This window comes from Prunus avium, chromosome 3 (assembly GCF_965620075.1).
Source record: "Prunus avium chromosome 3, drPruAviu1.hap1.1, whole genome shotgun sequence".
In the NCBI taxonomy this organism is placed as follows: domain Eukaryota; kingdom Viridiplantae; phylum Streptophyta; class Magnoliopsida; order Rosales; family Rosaceae; genus Prunus; species Prunus avium.
Window position 1 is genome coordinate 4,124,788 of NC_142286.1, and position 24,666 is coordinate 4,149,453.

The 24,666-nt window shown below is 41.4% G+C and overlaps 1 protein-coding gene and 1 pseudogene across 2 annotated transcripts; one reads left to right on the forward strand and one right to left on the reverse strand.

Annotated features, from left to right (window-relative positions):
• Positions 1 to 320: 320 nt before the first annotated feature.
• LOC148295466 (homeobox-DDT domain protein RLT3-like) lies at positions 321 to 12,564 on the reverse strand (annotated as a pseudogene). The gene is made up of 14 exons (XR_015834694.1): positions 12,450 to 12,564; positions 12,264 to 12,341; positions 11,985 to 12,198; positions 11,768 to 11,868; positions 11,060 to 11,146; positions 10,843 to 10,976; positions 4,787 to 4,918; positions 4,089 to 4,211; positions 3,534 to 3,972; positions 2,402 to 2,846; positions 1,684 to 2,296; positions 974 to 1,078; positions 668 to 885; positions 321 to 508 (listed from the first exon to the last, which is right to left on the reverse strand). The product of XR_015834694.1 is annotated as a homeobox-DDT domain protein RLT3-like (transcript).
• A 109-nt stretch (positions 12,565 to 12,673) lies between these two features.
• On the forward strand, positions 12,674 to 24,209 carry LOC110769908 (transcription factor bHLH87). The gene is given in 7 exon segments (XM_088250189.1): positions 12,674 to 12,691; positions 12,812 to 12,979; positions 13,069 to 13,426; positions 13,429 to 13,493; positions 23,979 to 24,022; positions 24,024 to 24,172; positions 24,175 to 24,209. Coding segments are annotated over 7 exon segments (837 nt in total).
• Positions 24,210 to 24,666: the final 457 nt, after the last annotated feature.

The following is a 24,666-nucleotide window of genomic DNA, read 5'->3' on the forward strand; positions in this document are numbered from 1 at the left end:
AATTTCAATAAACCAACAAGTCTTTGGCAACAAACTGTGAGGTCGAGGATATTCAACTACAATAAACATTGTTCTAGCAACAAAAGATTATCACAAAGATGACTTTCAAATCTTCTATTTTTAAAAAAATACAGTATTTTGTTTTTCTTTACCGCAATGTACATTTGACAACATTTTATTCCTGCTTTAAAAAACTAGAACAAGCATACATGAACAAAATCTGAATCCTCCATTGACTGAGACAGTAAAGAGGCTGCCATATTCTTCACAAGAGAATATAGGATAAACCTGAGGATATTTCTCTGGAGCAGGCTTCGGTGATATGAAACTCTTGTATCCATTAAACGTCCCCACTTTCCTTCATGCTGTACATCTAACGACCCAATAGCCATATATGGCAACTAAATAGAAAACTGGAAGCATAGCTTCATACAAAGCACCGCGGTTTCAAAGCCTGCAACAGTTCCACTGATCTGGCAGTACAATGGACATCTAAATGCTCCTCAATCTGTCAAAAAAATGTGGGATTGAATTTGGCTAATCTACCGAAAAAAGGCAGTGCTATTGCTTTGGAGCATTCTTCCCTGAAGGAAAAGAAGCTTTTAAGATGGCGAAAATTTGAACAATCAATTGTCAAGCACCAATCTGCATTATATTCAATCATTACCTCTGACACTAATTTCCAGCCTTTTCTGAGAATGGGCTCTTTCCAAGTATGGAGCAATTAAGGCATGCAATCTCACCAACCAGAGTGCAACTGCAGATGTTGTTTGGGGCATATATGCAAAGAACGCAATCAGTTCTTCACTAAAATTACAAGAACCTTACTATATTGCATTCGTATAATCGGTCCTCGTTGATGGCACCAACAAAATCACCAAGAACCTGCACGAGTAAACAATAAAGAAACTGATGGTTCCAAAGTTGAAAATAAACAAAAAATAGATAGTGTGAAATGAGGAAACTAGAAAACCTGCAAAAGCTCAGCCAAAGATGAGGTACGTCTTAGTCGTTTCACCCATAGCTTATGAGCAGATTTTTTCCAAGCACCCAACAAAGCATCTTCTGGCATGACTGACTGCACAAATCAGAGGGAGGTGGAGATCAATATAGCACGGAAAAACATTAAAAATTTTAGGGAGAATAGAAATGTCTTCGATATATAACCTAGAAAACCTGTTTTAAGCATCAAACAATCAAAAGGTTCAGGCCCCAAAATCCAACTAAAATAATCCCACTATTTAGGGTTAGCTACCAGAGGCCAGAACTAATCAGATAGGGCAGGTGGATGCTAATCAACCATTCTGCTCCATTCACAGCAGTATGCATTTTCATCAATCCCTTCCCAGTAACACATGCTAAATTCCTCTTTTGGCCTTGTTTTCCCGCCATCTCCCATCCCTTCATCTAAAATTTTATTGCATTTCTGAGATTTTCCCTTTTTTTATTTATTATTATATAAAAGCCATCGGATTTGATTGCACATAAATCTCAAAGTCACATTCTAATTATCAAAACCATGACCACTTAATTCATTCCTAGGTTGATCCTCAAATGAAGAACTATTTTCCTCCAGTCTATCAAAGATATGTGTGTAGCTTGAAATCTGTTTAACTGGAGGACATCTTACTATAACAAACAAATATCAGAAAATGCAAAGCTAAAATCCAAATGATGGGTTACCTCCATTGCATGCATTGCAGCTTTTAGTGATTAGATCTGTGATGAGAGGACCTTATGCTTAGGAAAAGTATCACTCGCTTCTTTCTCCTTACATGTGGCTACTTGGATGGCATACGTTTCTTCCAGATCAAAATGAAGCTCAAATGTTGTATGGCAAATCCTGCAGTGCTTCTCATCTCTCCAATACAAATCATGAAAACTTTCACATCTAGTAAGTTTATCAAAATAGGATCGTTCACCATGTTTGACAGCATTAAGATCTAGGTAAAAGGAATTCCACCTTGAATCAAATGCTTGGATTCGGCTCCATTTCTGTTTCTGTTGTTCTCCTTTATTTCTAACTTCAAGAACCACAACACCAGATGAAGGCAGAGAATCATTTGCAATTCCAGATAAGTTGTTGTCTACATCAGATACTGGTGAATAAGTGTCTTCTCTAACACTATTCAGCTCGGATTGATCAGATTGCGCAAAGTTGTCAATTCTATCACTATTTACCATTCTACTTGACATCGCTTGGCACAGAAACGCTATTCGTTTCTCTAGGGATTCAATAAGAAGAGCCTCTCGTTTACCGCTATCATCCAAAACTGACAACAAAGCACACAGAGCCCGCATTTGGTTTAAGAAAAAGCAAGTAAATATTATAACTTATACAAGGTCAAGCAATATGTACTACAATCACATTGATCGTATAACAAAAGTTCAGCATAATACCTCTTCTGTTTCAATCACCTCCCAGTGACCATCTTCTGAAGATTCGAAATAAACCCTTCTATGTCCAGGGTCATATGCATTACAAGGGCCCAAGAAAAGCCAGTATCTGTTGTATCTACGATCAGACCCCAAAAACACAGATTGCATTGGGTGTAAGTCAAACCGCACTTCTCTTTCTTTTCCATTTTTCTCTTTTGTAGAGAATCTCTCGTCAGAGAACTTTGAGATTGACCCTGAAGAATCTATAGGGTGAAACTTTAATGTATAATCTTCTTTTGCACCACTCGTATGTCCTGCATGGACCCAGGTTGGCCTGGGCATGCCATGTTGTTTAGTGGATAACCTCTTAATTTTCGCCCCTGAACCAGAATGAAGACTGCTAGGAATGCATTCAGCAATAGCATTTATAGGATCCAATAAAGAAATAAGAAGAAAAAGAGAGTTGGGTGCCGCCGTGATTTCATCCTAATCGTAAGGAGTAGCCGCCAGGGAGTTGGGCGCCGCCTAGGCCGCCTAGCGCCCGCCTAGCCCCCGCCTAGCGCCCGCCTAGCCCCCGCCTAGCGCCCGCCTAGGCCGCCTGGGCGGGTCTGGGCTGGGGTTTTGCCGTTGAGGCGTTGACCGGTTGAAGAGCGCAGGAGGCGGCGACGCTTAAGGTGGCGCTGAGGCGCTGCTTGTTATGAAGAAAGACCAAGAGAGAGAGAGATGAAGTCGAAACAGGGAGAGGAAGGAGCGTAGACTACGCTGGGAAGAAGAAGACATCTAACCTAACGGGTTGGGTTTTGTAAAATGGGCCTAAACATTTTATTAAAATGGCCCTATACTTAAAAAAGTAATTTTTTAGCTGTTTTTTTAAATAAATAAAAAATTTATATCAAGGTTACAGAAAATACAAAAGTAAAAGTCCGATAATATAAAGGTTCGAAAATGTTAAACTTATAAACCACCATAATAATTATGGCTACTTGAATCTCATTGAATATTCAAATAATATTTACTGTCAAATTATTTATATATAATGCAGTTTGCACAATTCAGATGATATTATCTTACAAAGGACTGAACACGTTCCATTTAATGGGGCAACCTCATAGTAGTGGGAAAAATAAAAATAAAAACAAAGAAAAGGTTTCAATGTCCATGAAGAAGATCAATTGGAGCCACTATTGCGCTCAACTTTTCTTCAATGCTTAAATCTGAATATTTGCCTTCCATCAATCCTAACAACCATACTTCTCCTGGATGGCTCTCATCAATTTCAGTGTATACTGTCACCATGTTATCTTTACTTTTTCCATGGTTCATATAAGTCAGCTTTTTAATTTTGGAATTTCCTGAATTGCACCCAGAATCATCATCACTGCTACATGTACCACTGTCATCGACACCATCATCAACTGCTCCAGAGTCTTCGGTATCTGATTGGAATTCCTCCACTTTCTTTTAAGAAGAATTAATATGCACACGATATGTGGATGATGAAATCTTTTCAAATAATGTAATATCATTTGAAAGAGTTGAACCAGTTAAAGACTCGAGTTCCTCTATTCCACTAGAAAGGTTCAATTCAGAAATCTGCAAAACAAAAACAAAGTCCATCACTAATTCAAGTGGAATGCTGTGCTTGGCTGGTATCAACTTAATGATTAAAACATGAGAGATTATGATAACAATATTTTCAAGAAAATTACTTGCAATGACTTCGCCAACTCAGAAACTTTCAACCCATGAATTCCTTCCTCCAACAGAACTCTGAACAATTCACCCTTCAAAGTACCAGGACGTAAACCATACTTCACCGTTAGGCTCATTTCCTAGATAACAGAAGATTCAATTTGAAAAACCAAATTTCACATTTATAGATAGGTTTTTGCAACAACAGATAAAGCTTATTAATTGTAGAACATAAATAAAACCACCATAAGAAAGTAAATAAGGCTCCTGCTCATGTCTAGTCATTAAAGCAAATAATTCCAGAGACAAGCGGAGACAAAGAAACATGTGCTCAACAGATGTTATTTAGGAATGCACAATAATGCAAACAAACAAAACTGAAGAAACTATTTCCTTTAACATTCAATCACTACATGTTATATGTAAAACCTAAAATTTCTGATTTTGGTCCTTGAGTATGGAAAATGAAACTATCCAACTAGGGCTCTGCCTCAAGGTAGAAACATAATATTCAGGGTATAATGACATATCTTAAATGACTATTGCCAATAAGGCTTTGAATGCTCAAGGTTTTGGGTGATGAACACATATTATTGGGCATCTATAGCACTTAACTTGCAGAATATACAGATGTGTTGATAATTAAATACATTTACTAGGGAGGAAATGGAGCTTAGAAAAATCAATTGCAACTATGGGAGTTAAATTAGAAGACCTTGCTAAGGGCATCCCTTTGCATTGCACCTTGCTTTGAACCAAAACCAGTGGCTTGACGCAGTATTTCTGTCCATGTTAAAGGGTTTAGCGATCCTTTCCAGAATTCCAAAGTGGGTTCTTGATTTTCAACCTGCCAAATCATTTGATAAAGATGCTTAGTTATTGAGTACTTCCATTCAATTTTTTCATAAAAATATGAAATAACAATTGATTTAAGAGATGAGCAAGAGTCTCAAATATTTGACAAAAATAAGTATACCACAAACGCAAGTGGATCGTCTAAAAGTGCATATGGATGGACTACTAATAGTCTGATTATGATTTGGTTCAGAAAATTTCTTGTCGCCTAAGCTTATCTATCAGACATTCTGGAATGGACACCTTCTCTGTAGTCACACCAAACTTTTGATTATTTGCTGATATCCTCTTTACTATATTCTTTAAATGTATCTGATATCATTTTGCTACTTTCAGCGGTATTTAACTTCCCTGTAAAGAAACATGTCAACAGTCTTATAATTGCATTCACTTTTTGTTACCAACAAAGTTCCAAACATATGAGCCTTTAGAAAACTGTTGTGACATATATATGTACCCAAATGAAATGGTCAATATGACTATATACAAGATTTGCCAAATATAGTGTAATTGAGAGAGTTGAGAATGTATAATAAGAAGAACAAGATAGGTTTTGCAGAGAATTCAAATCTGCCAATTGAGTTTCTTACTTAGTGAAGGGTTAGATATACAAGTATACAAGGTGATTATTAGTTACAAACAATGCACAAGACATGGAGGGAAACATGGAGAGTTTCCATCCCTAAAACAAGGAATATGAAAACAAGGAAAAGTAACAAGGTGGTAGACAAGCCATTTAGGGATGTCTATGTTTTGTCTTTGACTTTACTAACACTCCCCCTCAAGTTGGTGCAAAGATATCACGCATGCCCAACTTGTCCAGTGAGTCATGGAAAACTTTACTTGATACGGCCTTCGTCAAGATGTCAGCAAGTTGGTTTTCCGAGTTTACAAATGGAAACTTGATTATACCCCTTTCTAGTTTCTCTTTGATGAAGTGTCGGTCGACTTCCACATGTTTGGTACGGTCGTGTTGTACTGGGTTATGTGCTATCTCGATAGCTGATTTATTGTCGCAGTACAAGTTTGTAGCTTTCAATGGTTTAATTCCCAGATCCTTCAGTAATTTCCGTAACCAGAGCAATTCACAAACTCCTTGAGCCATTCCCCTAAATTCTGCTTCAGCACTTGATCTAGCCACAACTTTTTGCTTCTTACTTCTCCAAGTGACTAAGTTGCCCCCCACAAATGTAAAGTATCCAGAAGTAGAACGTCTATCTGTGATGGATCCTGCCCAATCCGCATCTGTGTATCCTTCTGGGTTCATATGTGTATGTTTGGAGAATATCAACCCTTTGGCAGGGGCAGCCTTCAAGTACCTCATGATCCGAGTTACTGCATTCATGTGTGCCTCACTTGGTTGATGCATAAACTGACTCACCATACTCACAGCATAAGCTATGTCGGGGCGTGTGTGTGATAGATAAATCAGTCGCCCAACCAATCTTTGATACCTTTCTTTGTCAGTGGGTGCTTGGTCTGGATACATCCCTAACTTGTGGTTCTGCTCAATAGGTGTGTCAGCTGGCTTACAATCAAGCATTCCAGTTTCTGTTAACAAGTCTAACACATATTTTCGTTGGGATAGAAATATGCCATGTGTTGATCTAGCAACTTCTATGCCAAGAAAATATTGTAACTCACCTAATTCCTTCATCTCAAATTTACTAGCAAGGAGCTTCTGCAGATTCTTCATTTCTTCATTGTCATTACCGGTAACCACCATATCATCAACATAGATGATAAGGGCCGTAAGTTTGTCACCACGACGCTTTAAGAATAAAGTGTGATCCGAGTGGCTCTGAGTGTACCCAAAGCGCTTCATAGAATCTGTGAATTTTCCAAACCAGGCTCGTGGTGACTGCTTTAGCCCGTATAATGATTTTCTCAGCTTGCACACGGTGTTGGGACCAAGTGCCATGGAGATCCCTGGTGGTGGTTCCATATACACTTCTTCTTGCAATTCCCCGTGAAGAAATGCATTCTTTACATCATACTGCAATAGTGGCCAATCAAGGTTTGCAGCCAATGACATGAGAACACGTACGGTATTGATCTTGGCAACAGGTGCAAATGTCTCTTGGTAGTCAATTCCATATGTTTGTGTATACCCTTTGGCCACTAATCGAGCTTTGTATCGATCTATGGATCCATCAGCTTTGTATTTAATGGTGTATATCCACCGACATCCAACTGGTTTCTTCCCTTGTGGCAACTGGACCATTTCCCATGTAGAATTCTTTTCCAGAGCTTCCATTTCAATCGCCATTGCTTCAGCCCATCTGGAATCTGTTATAGCATCCTGCCACTTATTTGGAACACATACAGTAGATAATTGATTGACAAATGATGCATATGACTTTGACAATCTATGAGTTGAAACATGGTTATTAATGGGATATTTAGATTTGGCAGTAAGGTCAGGACAATATTGAGGCTTGGGTTTTCCTCTAGTGGTCCTAGGTGGGAGAGTGTATGGTATAGCATTAGGTGCTTCGGGAATTACCTCAAGTGTTTCCTCATCACGAGACGACTGGTCCGATGGTTGAGAAGAAGGGGTTGTATTTTGTTGTTGATCGCAGCAACCATTTGAATTGTCTCCTCCGGGATCTTCACCAAATAAGAACGACAATTTTCCAATACCTTCATCGCTGTCCAAATTTTGAAGTTCACTGGTGCTTAGCGACCGGTCGCTGGATTCTGTGCGACCGGTCGTTTTGTCACGACGACCGGTCGCTTCTGGATTACGACCGGTCGTTTTGTCACAGAGTCGATCTTCATCATCGCTGGAGCAAGGCGACCGATCGTGGTCAGTGCGACCGGTCGTTTCAGGAAAGCGACCGGTCGCTTCTGGGTTGCGACCGGTCGTTTTGTCACAGAGTCGATCTTCATCATCGCTGGAGCAATGCGACCGGTCGCTGTGGTCAGTGCGACCGGTCGTTTCAGGAAAGCGACCGGTCGCTTCTGGGTTGCGACCGGTCGTTTTGTCACAGACTTGGATATTTTCTTCCTTTTCTTCATTCTCTTCATTCCTTCTCTCCCCCTGAAGAGAAGGGGGCATAGCAGCTTTAAAGTAGGATAAATCTTCATGAAATGTGGCATCCATAGTGACAAAGAGCTTACGAGTAGGAGGATGGTAACACTTGTATCCCTTTTGAGTTGATCCATACCCAACGAACACACATCGAATGGCACAAGGGTCCAGCTTACTTCTTTGATGAGATGGAACATGAGCATATACAACACAACCAAATATGCGAGGAGGCAGCTTGAGGACTGTAGGAAGAGAGACATGACGAGCCAAGGTGTTCAGTGGAGTTTCAAACTTCAAAACACTACTCGGCACTCGATTAATTACATATACTGCAGAAAGAAGGGCATGTCCCCATAAGTAGTGAGGGACCGATTTATCCAGCATGTAAGCACGAGTAACCTCAAGTAATTGTCGATTCTTTCGCTCTGCGACACCATTTTGATGCGGAGTGAAAGATGTGGAGGTTTGATGAATGATGCCTTGGTCTCGAAAGAAATGTGCCAAGACATTGTTCACATATTCCCCACCATTATCAGACCGGAATACTTTGATGGAAGCTTGGAACTGTGTGGTAATCATAGCATGAAATTCACGGATTGCAGCAGAAACGTCACTTTTATGAGCTAGTAAATATACCCAAGTCATGCGAGTACAATCATCAATAAATGTAATAAACCATCTTTTGCCATTGGAAGAAACTTTAGCAGGACCCCAAACATCAGAGTGAACCAAATCAAAAGGGAATTCCGTTTTATTATCACTTAAGGGAAAAACAGTTCGATGGCTTTTGGCCAATACACAGGTTTCACACTGAAACTGAGAATGATCTAGGCCACGAAACAAAGACGGAAACAAACGTTGAAGATAGCCAAAGGATGGATGTCCTAGACGACGATGCCAAAGCCAAATCTGATGTTGATTGCGAGCTTGTGAGCTGGAACCTTGAGTATGAGCTGCCCTTGGTGGTGAAGAGACCGTCACGGAATACAACCCCCCTCTTCGTTTACCATGCCCAATCGTCGCGTGAGTCGTGAGGTCCTGAAAAAGACAATGGGAAGGATAGAATGTGGCATAACAGTTATGTGAGTCAAGTAATTTTCCAACAGACAGCAAATTGCAATTGATGGAGGGAACAAGTAGTGTATGAGATAAAGATAAGGAAGGGGAAAGTGATATAGTTCCTTCACCAGCAACATTAGAGGGGACTCCATTGGCACTAGTGATGTAAGGATGACGAGACTTAGAAGATATTGTGGAAAACATAGTAGAGTCAAAAGTCATATGATCAGTGGCACCTGTGTCAATTATCCATGTAGTGGGTTGTGTACCTGATTCGGAGTCGGAGAGTAGGGTGGAAGATGGAGAGGCATCGGTAGTTATAACACATGCTGCCTTGGGTGTTTTGTTGCGGGATTTGAAAGCATCCCACCACTCAGGATAACCATGAAACTTGAAGCACTTCTCAACAAGATGATCACCACCACAATGAGTGCACTTCTCAGTTCCCTTTGCATTGTCAGTTTTGGGACCCCGGGGGGGAAGTCCGGAGGACGTACGGTGTGGTGGCCGATATGGCTTGACCGCCATTGCACTCCCACCGCCAAGCATGGAAGATTGGCGATTATCTTCTTCTACCACTAGTGCATAAGCTTCAATGACTGCTGGAAGCGGATTCATGGCAAGAATCCGACTACGAACGGAATCAAAGTTGGGATCGAGTCCTCCCAAAAAATCGTACACACGTTCCACCTCAAGTGCTTGTTGGTGAAGAGCCACATCATCGGGATTGGTATGTTTGCAGGGACGGAGGCTGTCAATTTCCTGCCATATTATGTGTAATTTTTCGTAGAATACATTCACAGGTTCACCACTTTGAGAGGTGGTGACTGACTGACGACGGAGTTGGTACAACTTGGAGCTATTCTGTGTGACAGTATATGTCTTCCGAGCTGCGTCCCACACCGCATAAGCCGTTGAGCAGTGATCAAATAAGGCACGTACATTTTTGGTCATGGAGTTGAGGAGCCATGACTGCACCAAACAGTTGTCTTCATCCCAAGCTTCATAGCTAGGATCATCAATGGCAGGGGCAATCTTTTTACCATTAATGAAACCAGCCATACGACGAGCAGTGATGGCCAAGCGAACACTACGAGACCATGCAGGATAGTTGGACCCATCCAACTTATCAGGAGTAATTGGAGAGTAGTCATGAGAGGACCGGGGTGGTGGTGGTGTTGTGGAGTCGATCTTGGTGGAGTCGATTTTAGAGGAGTCGTCCGTGGAGTCGTTGATGGAGTCGTTGGTGTCACCCATGAGGTAAGTATATAAAAGGATGTAGAGGAAGAAATAGCTTAAAACTTCAGCAAACAAGAGCACAAAAAGGGCTTGTGATCAAGACCAATTTTGAGGCAAGGCAAAGTATGAGGTAGGAATAATATAACAGCAAATTATGGGCAAGGATAGGTAGAGATTTAGGCAAGAACAAGGTTATGCAGAGGCAACCAAAATCGATTGCTCTGATACCATGCCAAATATAGTGTAATTGAGAGAGTTGAGAATGTATAATAAGAAGAACAAGATAGGTTTTGCAGAGAATTCAAATCTGCCAATTGAGTTTCTTACTTAGTGAAGGGTTAGATATACAAGTATACAAGGTGATTATTAGTTACAAACAATGCACAAGACATGGAGGGAAACATGGAGAGTTTCCATCCCTAAAACAAGGAATATGAAAACAAGGAAAAGTAACAAGGTGGTAGACAAGCCATTTAGGGATGTCTATGTTTTGTCTTTGACTTTACTAACAAGATTATCATAAGTTAAATGAACTGTAAATGTCTGTGATCTGCATGATTATATGTTGTTTGTTCATAACTCACCGAGTGAATAAATGCAAGAAAATTGCATGATTTGCTCAAATGAGGTATATAGACCCACAGCCAAGCTCGGCTTCAACATTAGATAGAAGAAGCTTCAGAAGGGCCACATGAATTTTTCCAAGTAGCAAGGAATCCTAAAAGGCATTTTACGAAACAAAGATGTTGAGCAAGTAGAAGACACAATAAATCCGATGTTGGATCAAAGATAAGATATAACCTTGTCCTAAAATGCTTGGCCAAACTCATCAATAGTGAAGGAGCTTATATCTACCATAACGGCATAAGTATAAAGGAAATGGAAAACCTGCCAAAGAAAGTGAACCCAGAATATATTTGAGTACGACAACTAAACAAAATGTAGCAATCTGAATTGATGACCCCAGACACATTTGTTAATAAACCCAACGAAAAAAAAACTGCAGCAATCTAGAGTGCTTTAACACTGCACATCTTTTCACTCGCCAGTTTCCATAAGGAATTTTAAAGTTGACAAGATAATAATAAATTCCTACACTAGGTACAAACTACACAAAAGAGAGTTACAACTTACAAGTAGATTCCAATATCAAATTTAGACCACATTCCATATATCTCTAGGACTTGATATATCTTTTTCTTGAGTATATATCATAGTTTGCATAACATCTCTGCAAGAACAACCTATGAGTTCAATCAATGCAATGAGAGCATTGACGAAAAAGATTGGTAAGAGTAATGAGAGACCATTAGGTAGTATTAGCGAGCACAAAATAATTATTCCAAGCTTTTATAGGTCGTATAATCATGAATAATAAAACAGACCTCATAAATAAGAAAAAGCAAATGCAACAATAGATGGAGTGTATGACATCTTTCGCGAACGATGTCCTATATTTGCAAAAGAACTTAACAAAATCAGGCCACAAACAGTTTGCAACTCACATACCTTGAACAGTTTCTTGACAATCTTTGGAGAAGAATCCCAAGGTTGCATACAGAATGGCTGCTTCATCTTCACAGAATTTGGAGGAAACTTGGCTAGCAAATCTGAAATCCCAAAAATTCCTTATCCACAGCACAAAATACTATACATGCAGGCACATACATATTACAACATTTCATTTTAGAGTGGAAAATTTGTTCCGTTCTTCCTTCAAACCAACCTTTGCAAAGTGAACAGGCATGATCTCCATTAGTAGTAAAATGATCAGAGCACCCCAGTGCATTTGGCCTTCCTTGTAATTCTCTCAGCTCCAGCTCTTCATCATCCACAAGCATTGCAATCTTATCCGAGTGTTCTTGGGAACCTGCTCCTTCCAAAGCAAGTTCACATTTTTCTTCGCTTGGCAGAGTCTGATTCTCATTGTTAGATTCCACCTTGCATCCAAAAGCAAAATGAATGTTGCTAAATCTGCTAACTTAAACCATATATTTGCAAGAACAATTTTTTCACTCATCTCTCTTCTTTTGACGAAATGTTTCCTCTTATCTTGTACCTTATTTCGTACCCGTCCCTGTTTCTGTAAAGGCAACAAATGTCAAACAACTTTCTAAAGGTTACCACTCAGATCGACCTTGAAGATGATCATTCCGAAAGACTTTCTCACATATCTGCAAGCAAAACAGACTAAATTACATTTTTGTTGTTGCAATCTTCTTTTCCGAGTTAATGGTTTTCGCAATACACATGTTAGCAAAACCCATGTCAACAGAAAAATCTCTAGCATTAGGATTGGCTGCCCGCCAGAGTATAGCCGCCCGGCTATACTACGGTTTGTATTATAAAAATAATGGCTATACTACGGTTTGTATTATAAAAATAATGGCTATACTATTTTTGACACGTGGTGAAATGGGCGCTGGAGGACAGGCGGGGCCTTTGTTTTTATAAATACTATGGCCGAGTAGCGATACTCGGTTTTTGTTTTTTTATAAAAAAAGTGTAGCCGGGCGGTTATACTATGGTTTTTTATTATAAAAAATAGTATAGCCGCAACAAGATCATGGCAGGGCTAACCCAGCAACGGCACGCTCCGTTGAGTCCTTGGATTGCTTGCTCTCAGGTACTAATAGCAACACTGACACATCTGTGGAAGATGATGATGGAATTTCTATGCTTTTCTCGGATTGCAGAAGAAACTTATGGAACTTTGGACAGGCAATAATAGTGCAATCTCATCCGAAGAGTTTGAGAACAACGAAACAGTAGTCTCTCAAAGTTCATCAGATTTATATGTCCAAAGTCAGGGTAAGAAAAATTCCACAAAGAGAAGCCATGATCAAAGTGAGCTACATGGAGCCAATCATAGTCACTTTGGTCTTCTTCAAATGGATTCTTCTACCACGAAAGGTGGTTTTCGTCTTATCTCCGAAAACCCACCAAACTTGAAGAAGCCCAGATCAGATAAGCGTCCAAGCTCATCCAACATCAACTTTCAACAGCCAAGTTCATCTGTATCAGCTTCCTCTATTGAAAAGCCTGATCCAGAGGTCATTGCACAAATGAGAGAGATGATTTATCGTGCTGTGGCTTTTAGGCCTGTGAACTTGGGGATGGACATGGTTGAAAGGCCAAAGAGGAAGAATGTTAAGATCTCATCTAACCCACAACCGTGGCTGCAAGACAAAGGAGAGAGAGGATCAGTGAGAGAATTAGGGTTTTGCAAAGGCTGGTTATGACAGGACCGGCCCCAAAATTCCTCGGAACCCGAGATGAATCCTTTGGAAATTCCGACATCACACCGATGCCGGGCCCACTTACTAATACTATAGCCTCTTGTCCAAATTAAGAAAAAGAGGCACGAGACTTTCTGCCGAAATTTCGGTAGACTCTCCCCTGAAAAACGGACATTTACCAAATTGTTTCACTTGTAAAAATCACAGTTATAACTCAACCGGCAGCATGCACAAGTTAATAACACGCGATTTACGTAATAGGCCTCTGGCCTTACAATTAATCCTAACCAAAAACATTTTACAAACGGAACGGAGTTTAACATAAGTAGAAATAGATAAAGATTGCCTTATACAAGCTCGGGCTTTAGGTCATCGATAAAATCCAAAACTAAACAACTCTAGTAAATAGGATTCAATCCCAATGACCAAATTAAAGTCCATGCAAAAAAAATGGTTTACCTTACGGCTGGACCTGGGTGAGAACCCAGGCTACCTACGTACCCTTACTGAGATCAAACTGTAACATCCCACATCGACCAACGGAGATGGGGTGATGTGCCTTATATGTACATGCCCACCTCCATCTAGCATGAGGCCTTTTGGGAGCTCACTGGCTTCGGATTCCATGGGAACTCCGAAGTTAAGCGAGTTTGGGCTAGGGCAATCCTAGAATGGGTGACCCACTGGGAAGTTGCTCGTGAGTTCCCAGAAACAAAATCGTGAGGGTAGGGGGCCCAAAGCAGACAATATCGTGCTACAGCTGAGCCGATCCGGGATGTGACAAATGGTATCAGAGTCACTCTGCCGTGTGGTGTGAGTGTACCGACGAGTTCGTCGGGTCCATAAGAGGGGTGGATTGTAACATCCCACATCGACCAATGGAGATGGGGTGATGTGCCTTATATGTACATGCTCATCTCCATCTAGCATGAGGCCTTTTGGGAGCTCACAGACTTCAGACTCCATGGGAACTCCGAAGTTAAGCGAGTTTGGGTTATAGCAATCTAGGATGGGTGACCCACTGGGAAGTTGCTCGTGAGTTCCCAGAAACAAAATTGTGATGGCAGGGGGGGCCCAAAGCGAACAATATCGTGCTACGGCAGAGCCGATCCAGGATGTGACACAAACCACACGTAGTTCTTCAGTCAATAACCACGAACCAGATAACATACAATTATTTTCAATAATACCCACAAGTTTAATTTTGGAATCATATTTTCCCTTTAAATAAAATTTCCGGGTCTCCGCCCATGAACAACAGAGCCATTTTTCTTAACTCACTCCGTACTCAAGACTCATGACCCAATACCCATATCCCTTTAAATATGCACATATGCTAACCACAATTCTTTTAAACATTACTCTTTTTCCCGACATAGTATAATAATCATTAGTCCTGTCCCCGTTACTTTACTACATGCTGGAGAATCCAATGTCATGCGTAGTAAAGTAACAGTAATCAAAATGTCTGCATTCTTTGCCATACACCGGAATAATCCAATGCCACGTGTGGTAAGGTAACTAGTATCCAAGTGAGCACACACGCCGAAAAATCCAACACCACGTGTGGTTATGCCAAAACATGTTCTACACGCTCAGACAACTTTATCACATGCCGCAATATCCAACGTCATGCGTGATAAGCTAACAATATATTCATATATATGCCCACACGCCGGATAATCTAATGCCAAGCGTGGGTACAATAACTAAGGGAGGGTACTTAGCATTGTGGGAACCGAATTAAATCAAAACCCTAGGTCAGATAATTCCTTCCATTTGGGGATTATTTGACCTAATTGGGAATTGCTCAACCTAATTGGGAGTTACTCAATTTAATTGGGGGATATCCAATTAAATTGAGAATTACCTAATTAAGTTGAAAACTAATTTGATTCTTACCACATTTCCCAATTAAATGAGGAGTTACCTAATTAGATTGGGAATTGATTGGATACCTACCACAATTAGGGATTTGATTTAAATCCCTAATAAATCAAATCCCTAAATACACCAACCTCACCAACCTCACCAACCTTGTCGAGGCCCCCTATAAATACTTGGCTACGCACAAGGATTGAGGTACGTTTGAATTTCTACTAAAACTCTGTAGAAATCTTCCCCTCACAAATCCTAGCCACCTCCTCTCTCTCGCTCTCTCTCTCTTTTACATAAGGCTCCGCCCGCCCAATTTACACATTACATATATGTCTCCGTACCCTATTTAGCTATCGGTTTTTACCTAAATCAATTGAACTAACTTAGGCATCGGAGGGCCTTTGGCCAACAGCCCCCGGGTGCGGTCCTCTTATCCAATTTATTTTGCAGGGAGAAAGAGGCAGCGAAGAAGAAAGGGGAATCTTTCCAATTGAATATTCTTGTGGGGAAATTTGCTCCCACAAGCATGGTGTAATCCCATATTCACATAGCCCAACAACAAAGTACCCCAAACTCGTATTTATCTCTTGCCCAATCATATAATCAGAAGGTGAATAACAATATCTCAACTTATAAAATCCATATTCCGAAAAATCATAACTTCAAATATCAACATAGAAGAAGTATTCAAAATTCAACGATATAACTATATATTGTTGTGAATTAGAACCAACTCACTCCCTTTAGACCTTGTTGTTGATGGACTTTGGACAAGACTCAATGATGGATGAATCTTACACACACTCAGAAAATAATCAAGCACAAAAGACACAAGTGTTTATAGAGGTTCAGCAATTTGCCTACATCCTCTTTGGTGATCCCCTTGAGAAATTTCACTAGTGAAGATAGGTTACAGCTTTGGTTTACAAATGGAAACCCCCTTAGAACACTACCCTCACAATTTGTTTCTCTCACACCCTTGCTCAACACCTTGATACACTTGAGAATTCTCTCCTCTTCTTGACTCACTAGTTCCCAGCTACTTTTCTTCCAACTCTCTCTAACTCTCTTCAAATTTCAGACTTGCTCACTCTTTCCTTTAATACATGAGCCTCTAGACTTGAGAGGAGACCCTTGCTTTGTCTCCCACGTTCTGCCCTTGAAACCTGACATAGAGCACAGGTTAGGCCAGCCACAAGCTATGTATTGATGGTTACTTGTGTAGCCACCCTATATAGAACCATAGGGTAGCTACACCTTGAAACAAGTCTTCCAATGTCCTTCAATGCTACCTGCAACCTCCCAACTGATTTCCAACGTTCTTCTGACTTAGAAGTGACCCCTAGAGTCCTTGCAAGTAGGTAGGAGGCGATAGCCCTTGAAAATGGAGTCCAAAACTCGAGAAATCAGAAACAGCACGTGCTGGGCGACCGGTCGCATGCACTGAGCGACCGGTCGCTTTTGTACAGATCCTCCAGTCTTCGACTCTGCCGGAAAACGACCGGTCGCAAATAGCTGACGACCGGTCGCTAGTCAATCTTAGCTTCAGACTTCGACTCTGCCAGAAAACGACCGGTCGCAAATAGCTGGCGACCGGTCGCTAGTCAACATAGCTTCAGACTTCGACTCTGCCTCGAAACGACCGGTCGCTAATAGCAGGCGACCGGTCGCTAGTCCGAAAGTTTGTATCCTTTATGCGAGCCAATTTTCCAACAATCTCCACATTGGCGAGCCTAAAGCTTCTTGTGGACATTATTGCCTTCCAGGACATCTGTAATGTCTTTGAGAGTCGTCCTGATAACTCTCAAGAACTCCACCTCAATCTTTAGCATGTAACAAGATTGAGCAAGTTCAAACAATGCTTGAACTTTGCTGTTGTGACTGGCTTCGTTAGACAATCTGAAGCGTTCTCATTTGTATGAACCTTCCTTACCATGATGTCTCCATCGTTCACCGAATCTCTTATCCGGTGGTACCGAACATCAATGTGTTTTGATCTTCCGTGGAATGCTTGATTCTTCACTAGGTGTATAGTACTTTGACTATCACTTTGTATCACCACCAAGTCTTGGGCAAACCCGAATTCCTTTGCCAATCTCTTCAGCCACACCGCTTCCTTTGAAGCTTCCGTTAGCGCCATATACTCCGCTTCTGTAGTAGACAAGGCACTAACCGATTGTAACACCGCTCTCCAACTAATCGGTCCTCCACCACAAATGAAGACATATCCTGTGGTGGATCTCCTCTTGTCTAAATCTCCTGCATAATCAGAATCCACATAGCCCGACACACATGCTTTTCCTTGTTGTCTTTCAAACAATATCCCAATCCTCTTGGTGCCCTTCAAGTACCTGAGAATCCACTTCGCTGCTGTCCAATGTTGTTTGCCCGGATTCGCCATGTATCTTGACACAACACTTACGGCTTGGGCTAAGTCGGGGCATGTGCACACCATTGCATACATTAGACACCCTACCAAGCTTGCATATGGAACTTTGCTCATTTCTTCTTTCTCCTCATCCGTAGAAGGACAATCCTGCGCACTTAATTTAAAATGCTCCGCCAAAGGAGTAGACACCGGCTTGCAATCCATCATATTGAACTTTTCTAGTACTTTGGAAATGTACTTACTTTGTGACAGCCATAGCTTGCCTCCATTTCTGTCTCTCCTTATCTCCATACCTAGGATCTTTTGTGCAGAACCAAGATCCTTTATGTCAAACTCCCTTCCAAGCAATGTCTTCAATTCCTGGATTTTTGACATGTCTTTACATGCAATTAGCATGTCATCAACATAAAGAAGCAAAAGGATGAAATTACCATCCTTGAATGCATGAGTGTATACGCAGCAATCTGATTCACATCTTCTATACCCAATCTTCATCATGAAAGAATCGAAGCACTTGTTCCACTGTCTTGGAGATTGCTTCAGCCCATACAAAGACTTCTTCAACCTACAAACCAGATTTTCCTTGCTTGCTTCAATGAACCCTTGAGGTTGGCTCATGTAGATGTCTTCCTCCAAGTCACTATGGAGAAAAGCAGTCTTCACATCCATTTGTTCCACCTCCATGTTCTCTTGAGCTACTAAGGAGAGTAGTAGCCGTATAGAAGTATGTTTCACCACCGGAGAGAAAATTTCGTCATAATCAACTCCCTCCTTTTGCAAGTATCCTTTAGCCACCAATCGAGCTTTGAATATGGTGGCTCCCTTCCCATGCATATCTTCTTTCTTCCTAAACACCCATTTGCAGCCAATAACCTTTCGACCTTTGGGTTTAGGAACTAACTCCCAAACTGAGTTTTGGTGTAGAGATTCCATCTCTTGCATCATAGCTTCCATCCAACTTTCCCGTTCCTTGTTCTCAACAGCCTCTTGGAACGTGGTTGGTTCTTCTTCACTAGCATTCAAAGCATAGTGAACTGCATCCTTGTCCCATCCAAACCTTTGAGGTGGTTTGATGGTTCTCTTGGGCCTGGACCGAGCTATAGATGATGGCTCCAGCTGTTCTTGAGCCTCTTCTTCCTCTTGAGTTTGTTGTTGTTGTTGCCCAGCATCTTCCTCCTCAATGTCGGACTCCACCTCCTCCTGAACGTCTTCAGTTGGCTGCTCTTGTGAAGTATCCCTAAACACGTTCTTGAGTGGAACTTCAATGGTTGTTTCCCTCTCAACAACATCCTCCTTTGCCTCTGAATTCTTGACTTTGTTCATAGGCATGGTCTTCTCATCAAACACAACATCCCTGCTTAGTATCTTCTTGTGGTTCACCGGATCCCATAGCTTGAAGCCCTTCACACCGCTCTCAAATCCGATGAAAATGCATTCAAGAGACTTTGGCTTCAACTTGGATCTTTCATCACTAGGAATAAGTGCGTATGCACTGCATCCAAACACTTTAAGATTAGTATAATCAATTGACTTATTAGACCATACCTCCTCTGCACATTTGAACTCAAGATTTCTTGAAGGCGATCGATTAACCAAATAGGCAGTGTGGTTAACCGACTCCTCCCAAAATGATTCGGGCAATCCCGCATGAATCCTCATACATCTCTCACGCTCCATGAGAGTTCTATTCATCCTTTCCGCAGCTCCATTTTGTTGGGGCGTTTTCTTCACGGTGAAGTGCCTCTTGATGCCTTCATTTCTACAAAACTCAAGGAACTTGCTGTCTTTATATTCACCACCATTGTCACTCCTTAGAATCTTGATTTTTCTTCCGGTTAGGTTCTCCACTTCCGCCTTCCACTCTTTGAATTTGGTGAAGACTTCAGATTTCTCCTTCATGAAGTAGACCCAAATCTTCCTGAAAAAATCATCCAAGAAAGTCACAAAGTAACGAGCTCCACCTTTTGATTTAACCGGTGATGGCCCCCATACATCCGTGTGAATATAATCTAGCACACCCGTGCTTCCCTCCTCTTTGTTTCGTTGCTTGAAAGCTACCTTTGATTGCTTTCCCATGGTACATGATTTGCAGAACTCAAGCTTGCAACTTTGAACACCTTTCAACAACTTTCTGTTGTGTAGTTCCAGCATGCCCCTCTCACTCATATGCCCTAGCCTCAAATGCCAAAGCTGAGTTTCATCCTCCGAGTCCTTGCTTGTGGATACGGCTGCTCCACCTGTAATTGTTGTACCACACAATCTATATAGACAATTAGGTTGAACCTCCCCTTTCATAACCACAAGTGAACCTTTTGAGATTATGAGTTTCCCTCCATTAGCTCTAAATGAATAACCATTCTTATCAAGAGTTCCAAGGGAAATGAGATTCTTACGCAATTTTGGAATGTATCTTACCATTCCAAGCGTCCTAACAACCCCATCATGCATCTTCACCTTGATTGAACCTATGCCTTTGACTCCACAAATTGAGCCATCCCCCATAATAACTTCACCACCTTCTTCTTTCTCATATGTATCAAACCACTCCTTGTTTGAGCACATATGATATGAGCATCCGGAATCCAAAATCCAATCGGAAGAGGAACACCTTGAAGAATTAGCAAATGCATTAGTTTTAACATTGCTATTAACACATAAAAGCTCACCATCACTTTCTGTGACTTCCTCAGCTGTGTTTGCTGCATTCTTTCCTTTGTTCTTCTTCTCCTTCCATATGGGGCAATTCTTTTTCCAATGCTCCTTTGACCCACATTCGAAACAACCTTCTTTTGCCTTGGATTTGGACCTTCCTCTGTTGCCTTTCTTGCCTTCACGCTTCTTTGAACGGCCTCTCTCTCCGGTCTTTGCAACTAGACCTTCGCCTTGAGAGTTTTCTCCCGAACGTTGAGCCATCCTATGGTGTGTCATGATGTCTTGCACCACAGGCTCAAAATCCAGAGTAACCTTCCCGAACATAAGAGTGGTTCGGAAGTGCTTATAGGACGGAGGTAAGGATGTCAACAACATAAGAGCCTTATCCTCCGTACTATAATTAACTTCCATTCTCTGCAAGTCAGCAACACATCTATTGAAACTACTTAAATGTTCCATTAGATTACCTCCCTCCTCCATTTTCAGATTTAGGAGTTCTTCCTTGAGGAAGAGTTTGTTGGACAACGACTTCCCTGCAAACATCTCTTCGAGCTTCTCCTATGTTTGCTTCGCTGTATCCTTCATCACGTTGATGAGCACCTCATTGGAGAGGTAGTTTTCGATGGCTCCTCTAGCTAACTCGTCAAGAACACTCCATTCATCATCTGTCATGCTAGTTGGCTTCTTTTCCTTTCCAACTAACACAACATGGAGATTTTGTTGCGTAAGGGCTGACTTCATCCTTCGTTGCCAAAATGTGAAGTTCTCCTTCCCTGTGAAAGGCTTTAACTCCACCTTCATGCTTGTTGCTTGTGGTTGCTTCAGCTGCTGTGAGCTGCCACCACTCTCAACTTCCTTGTCACTTGCCATCTTCAACACACTAGCACTCCAAAACAAGAACTAGCACAGCTGCCAACACAGCTCTGATACCAGTTGTTGTGAATTAGAACCAACTCACTCCCTTTAGACCTTGTTGTTGATGGACTTTGGACAAGACTCAATGATGGATGAATCTTACACACACACTCAGAAAATAATCAAGCACAAAAGACACAAGTGTTTATAGAGGTTCAGCAATTTGCCTACATCCTCTTTGGTGATCCCCTTGAGAAATTTCACTAGTGAAGATAGGTTACAACTTTGGTTTACAAATGGAAACCCCCTTAGAACACTACCCTCACAATCTGTTTCTCTCACACCCTTGCTCAACACCTTGATACACTTGAGAATTCTCTCCTCTTCTTGACTCACTAGTTCCCAGCTACTTTTCTTCCAACTCTCTCTAACTCTCTTCAAATTTCAGACTTGCTCACTCTTTCCTTTAATACATGAGCCTCTAGACTTGAGAGGAGACCCTTGCTTTGTCTCCCACGTTCTGCCCTTGAAACCTGACATAGAGCACAGGTTAGGCCAGCCACAAGCTATGTATTGATGGTTACTTGTGTAGCCACCCTATATAGAACCATAGGGTAGCTACACCTTGAAACAAGTCTTCCAATGTCCTTCAATGCTACCTGCAACCTCCCAACTGATTTCCAACGTTCTTCTGACTTAGAAGTGACCCCTAGAGTCCTTGCAAGTAGGTAGGAGGCGATAGCCCTTGAAAATGGAGTCCAAAACTCGAGAAATCAGAAACAGCACGTGCTGGGCGACCGGTCGCATGCACTGAGCGACCGGTCGCTTTTGTACAGATCCTCCAGTCTTCGACTCTGCCGGAAAACGACCGGTCGCAAATAGCTGACGACCGGTCGCTAGTCAATCTTAGCTTCAGACTTCGACTCTGCCAGAAAACGACCGGTCGCAAATAGCTGGCGACCGGTCGCTAGTCAACATAGCTTCAGACTTCGACTCTGCCTCGAAACGACCGGTCGCTAATAGCAGGCGACCGGTCGCTAGTCCGAAAGTTTGTATCCTTTATGCAAGCCAATTTTCCAACATATATAACTATATATAAATCCTTTCAAAAATCATGAACATGCTTGGTAATTTAATCAATAAAAATAATGTTATTTCAAACAATGCCCACTCACTCCTAATAATTATAGCCGAGACCCACGACTCACCTTCACAACCTATCAATTGAGTTCCATGCTCAACTATTCCATAACTTCAATTATCAAAATAATATCCAAGAATTCCATAAGAATAAAACAATCTCATAATTGCAACATAATCAAAGTAACTCAAATAACAATCAAGGCATGTTTATAAGGCCGTTCTAGTACTTCTCAAAGGGTGAAACTACCTCGGAAGACTCACGGTCAATCGAGGGGTCAAACGGCCCAAACTTGGTCAACCGTGCCCGCGGGGCCCACGACCTCCGATTTTCAATCCGAAGGCTCCTATGGGTTCAACAAAGTTTACTATACATCTCCATCAAGTTTGGTTTGAAACGGATAGTCGGATCACTCGCGATCGCACAATCGGATCGTTATCGTTTAATGCAAACTTTAAGTCATGGAATCGGAGCATTCGGGGCTCCGATTCACAATCCTAGGGATGTCTAGATCAACATAAATTAAATTGGAGTCGATCCAACGGTCCGAACATATCGAACCCAGATAATGCCTAATATGCGATATCCGATCGACAGTCAAACGATAACCAAAATCATATCCGAGCATACCATCGTGCTCGGGACGACATGGGGATCATTTTAGAACCAAGAGCAAACAGTGCCCATGCGCAGTCACACGCACCAATAGCGCGTGGGTGTCTAGAGAAATTCCGGTGACTGGAAAATCTCAAAATCGTTGGTCAAGACCGATACCTACATGATTAGGACATTAAGTGGAGCAACTTTTGTTCTTGGACCAACCCCAAAAAGTAACCGGAGGTGGCCAGAATCAAGGGCCGAAACCGGCCAAAACTTCTATTGTTTAATTGACAATCAAAACGTAGAAATCAATCCTAAACAACCCAACCATCAGCTAGAACACATTGAAAGGATGAGAAAACATAGCAAGTTCGAAGAAATTGGTGGCCGAAATCGCCAGAATAAGCGATGGAAAATTTGGGTTAAAACCGGCCAATCTTTCACGTTTTTCGGCAATAGGCGGCCGTGGCTGGGGAGGCTATGGGGCGGGGTGAGTAGAGGGGAGCTGGCCGGTCATTTTGGGACTGGTCCCAGCTCCGATGGCGGCTGAAGGTGGCGACGATAGCCACAAAACCAACCAGCCCGACTGTTTGAGGGAGGGGGTGTTGCGTGAAGGAGAAGACCGGAGAGAGAGAGAGAGAGAGAGAGAGAGAGAGTGTGTGTGTGTGTGTGTGTGTGTGTGTGTGTTTTATGATTTTAATAAACCCACTTTGAAATAATTACGATTATCCCACTAAGCTTCTCTTGATTGTAACTTTTTCGTTACAACTCCGAATCGAGCCCACTACATGTTTACGGACTCATCTTGACACGATCTATGTAAAAGCATTGGTCATTTCCCCAAAATCCTTACAGATTAAAAAGTGACCATATTACCCCTACCCGGGGGCAAATTTGTAATTTCATATTTAAATTAATTAAATAATTTAAATGGATAAATATTAAATTAGGGTCAGGGTGTTACAGGTTCCTGCTGGAAGCAAGATGGACACTGCATCTATGCTTGATGAGTTATCTCAAGTTCTTGAGGTCACAGGTGAAGGCACTTGAAAATTTAGGCCAAAAAATTGAGTCCATGAGTAATTCGAATATTCCTCCGACAGGCTTTGCTTTCTCTTTCAACCCCTCTTTTCCCATGCAAACCCATCATCATGTCCTCTCCACAACCCTAATCATATCCACCAACCCCACAGTTGAAAAACTAATCCAAGACCATAAAAGAAGCAATAACCCAAAGTCCTTTCCTTTAATCATTCTCATCATCATCATCATCATTTCATCCCCAATGATTAACTTCCAAAAAAAATAATAATAAAGTAGCAAATTTTATATCCAAGATCCAAATCATTCTCTTCATCATTACATGTAATCCTGAGTTATTAACGCTTCATTCCATGCCATCATAACACCCACCACCCAAGAGCTCCACAAGTAAGACTTTTGGAAATGAAATTCTATTTCCACTACTATTTTTGCTGCTTCCACTATCCATATGTGCATATGCGTGGTGAAGGGAATTTACAGTGGAAGTAGCAAAACAATGATTGGAAAGAGTGTAGCTGCACATGATTTTGCTTTTACACAAAAGGGATTAGCAAATAATAACACCTATGATTAAGATCAAGGGCTAGAAAGCGATTACCACTTTAAGCTT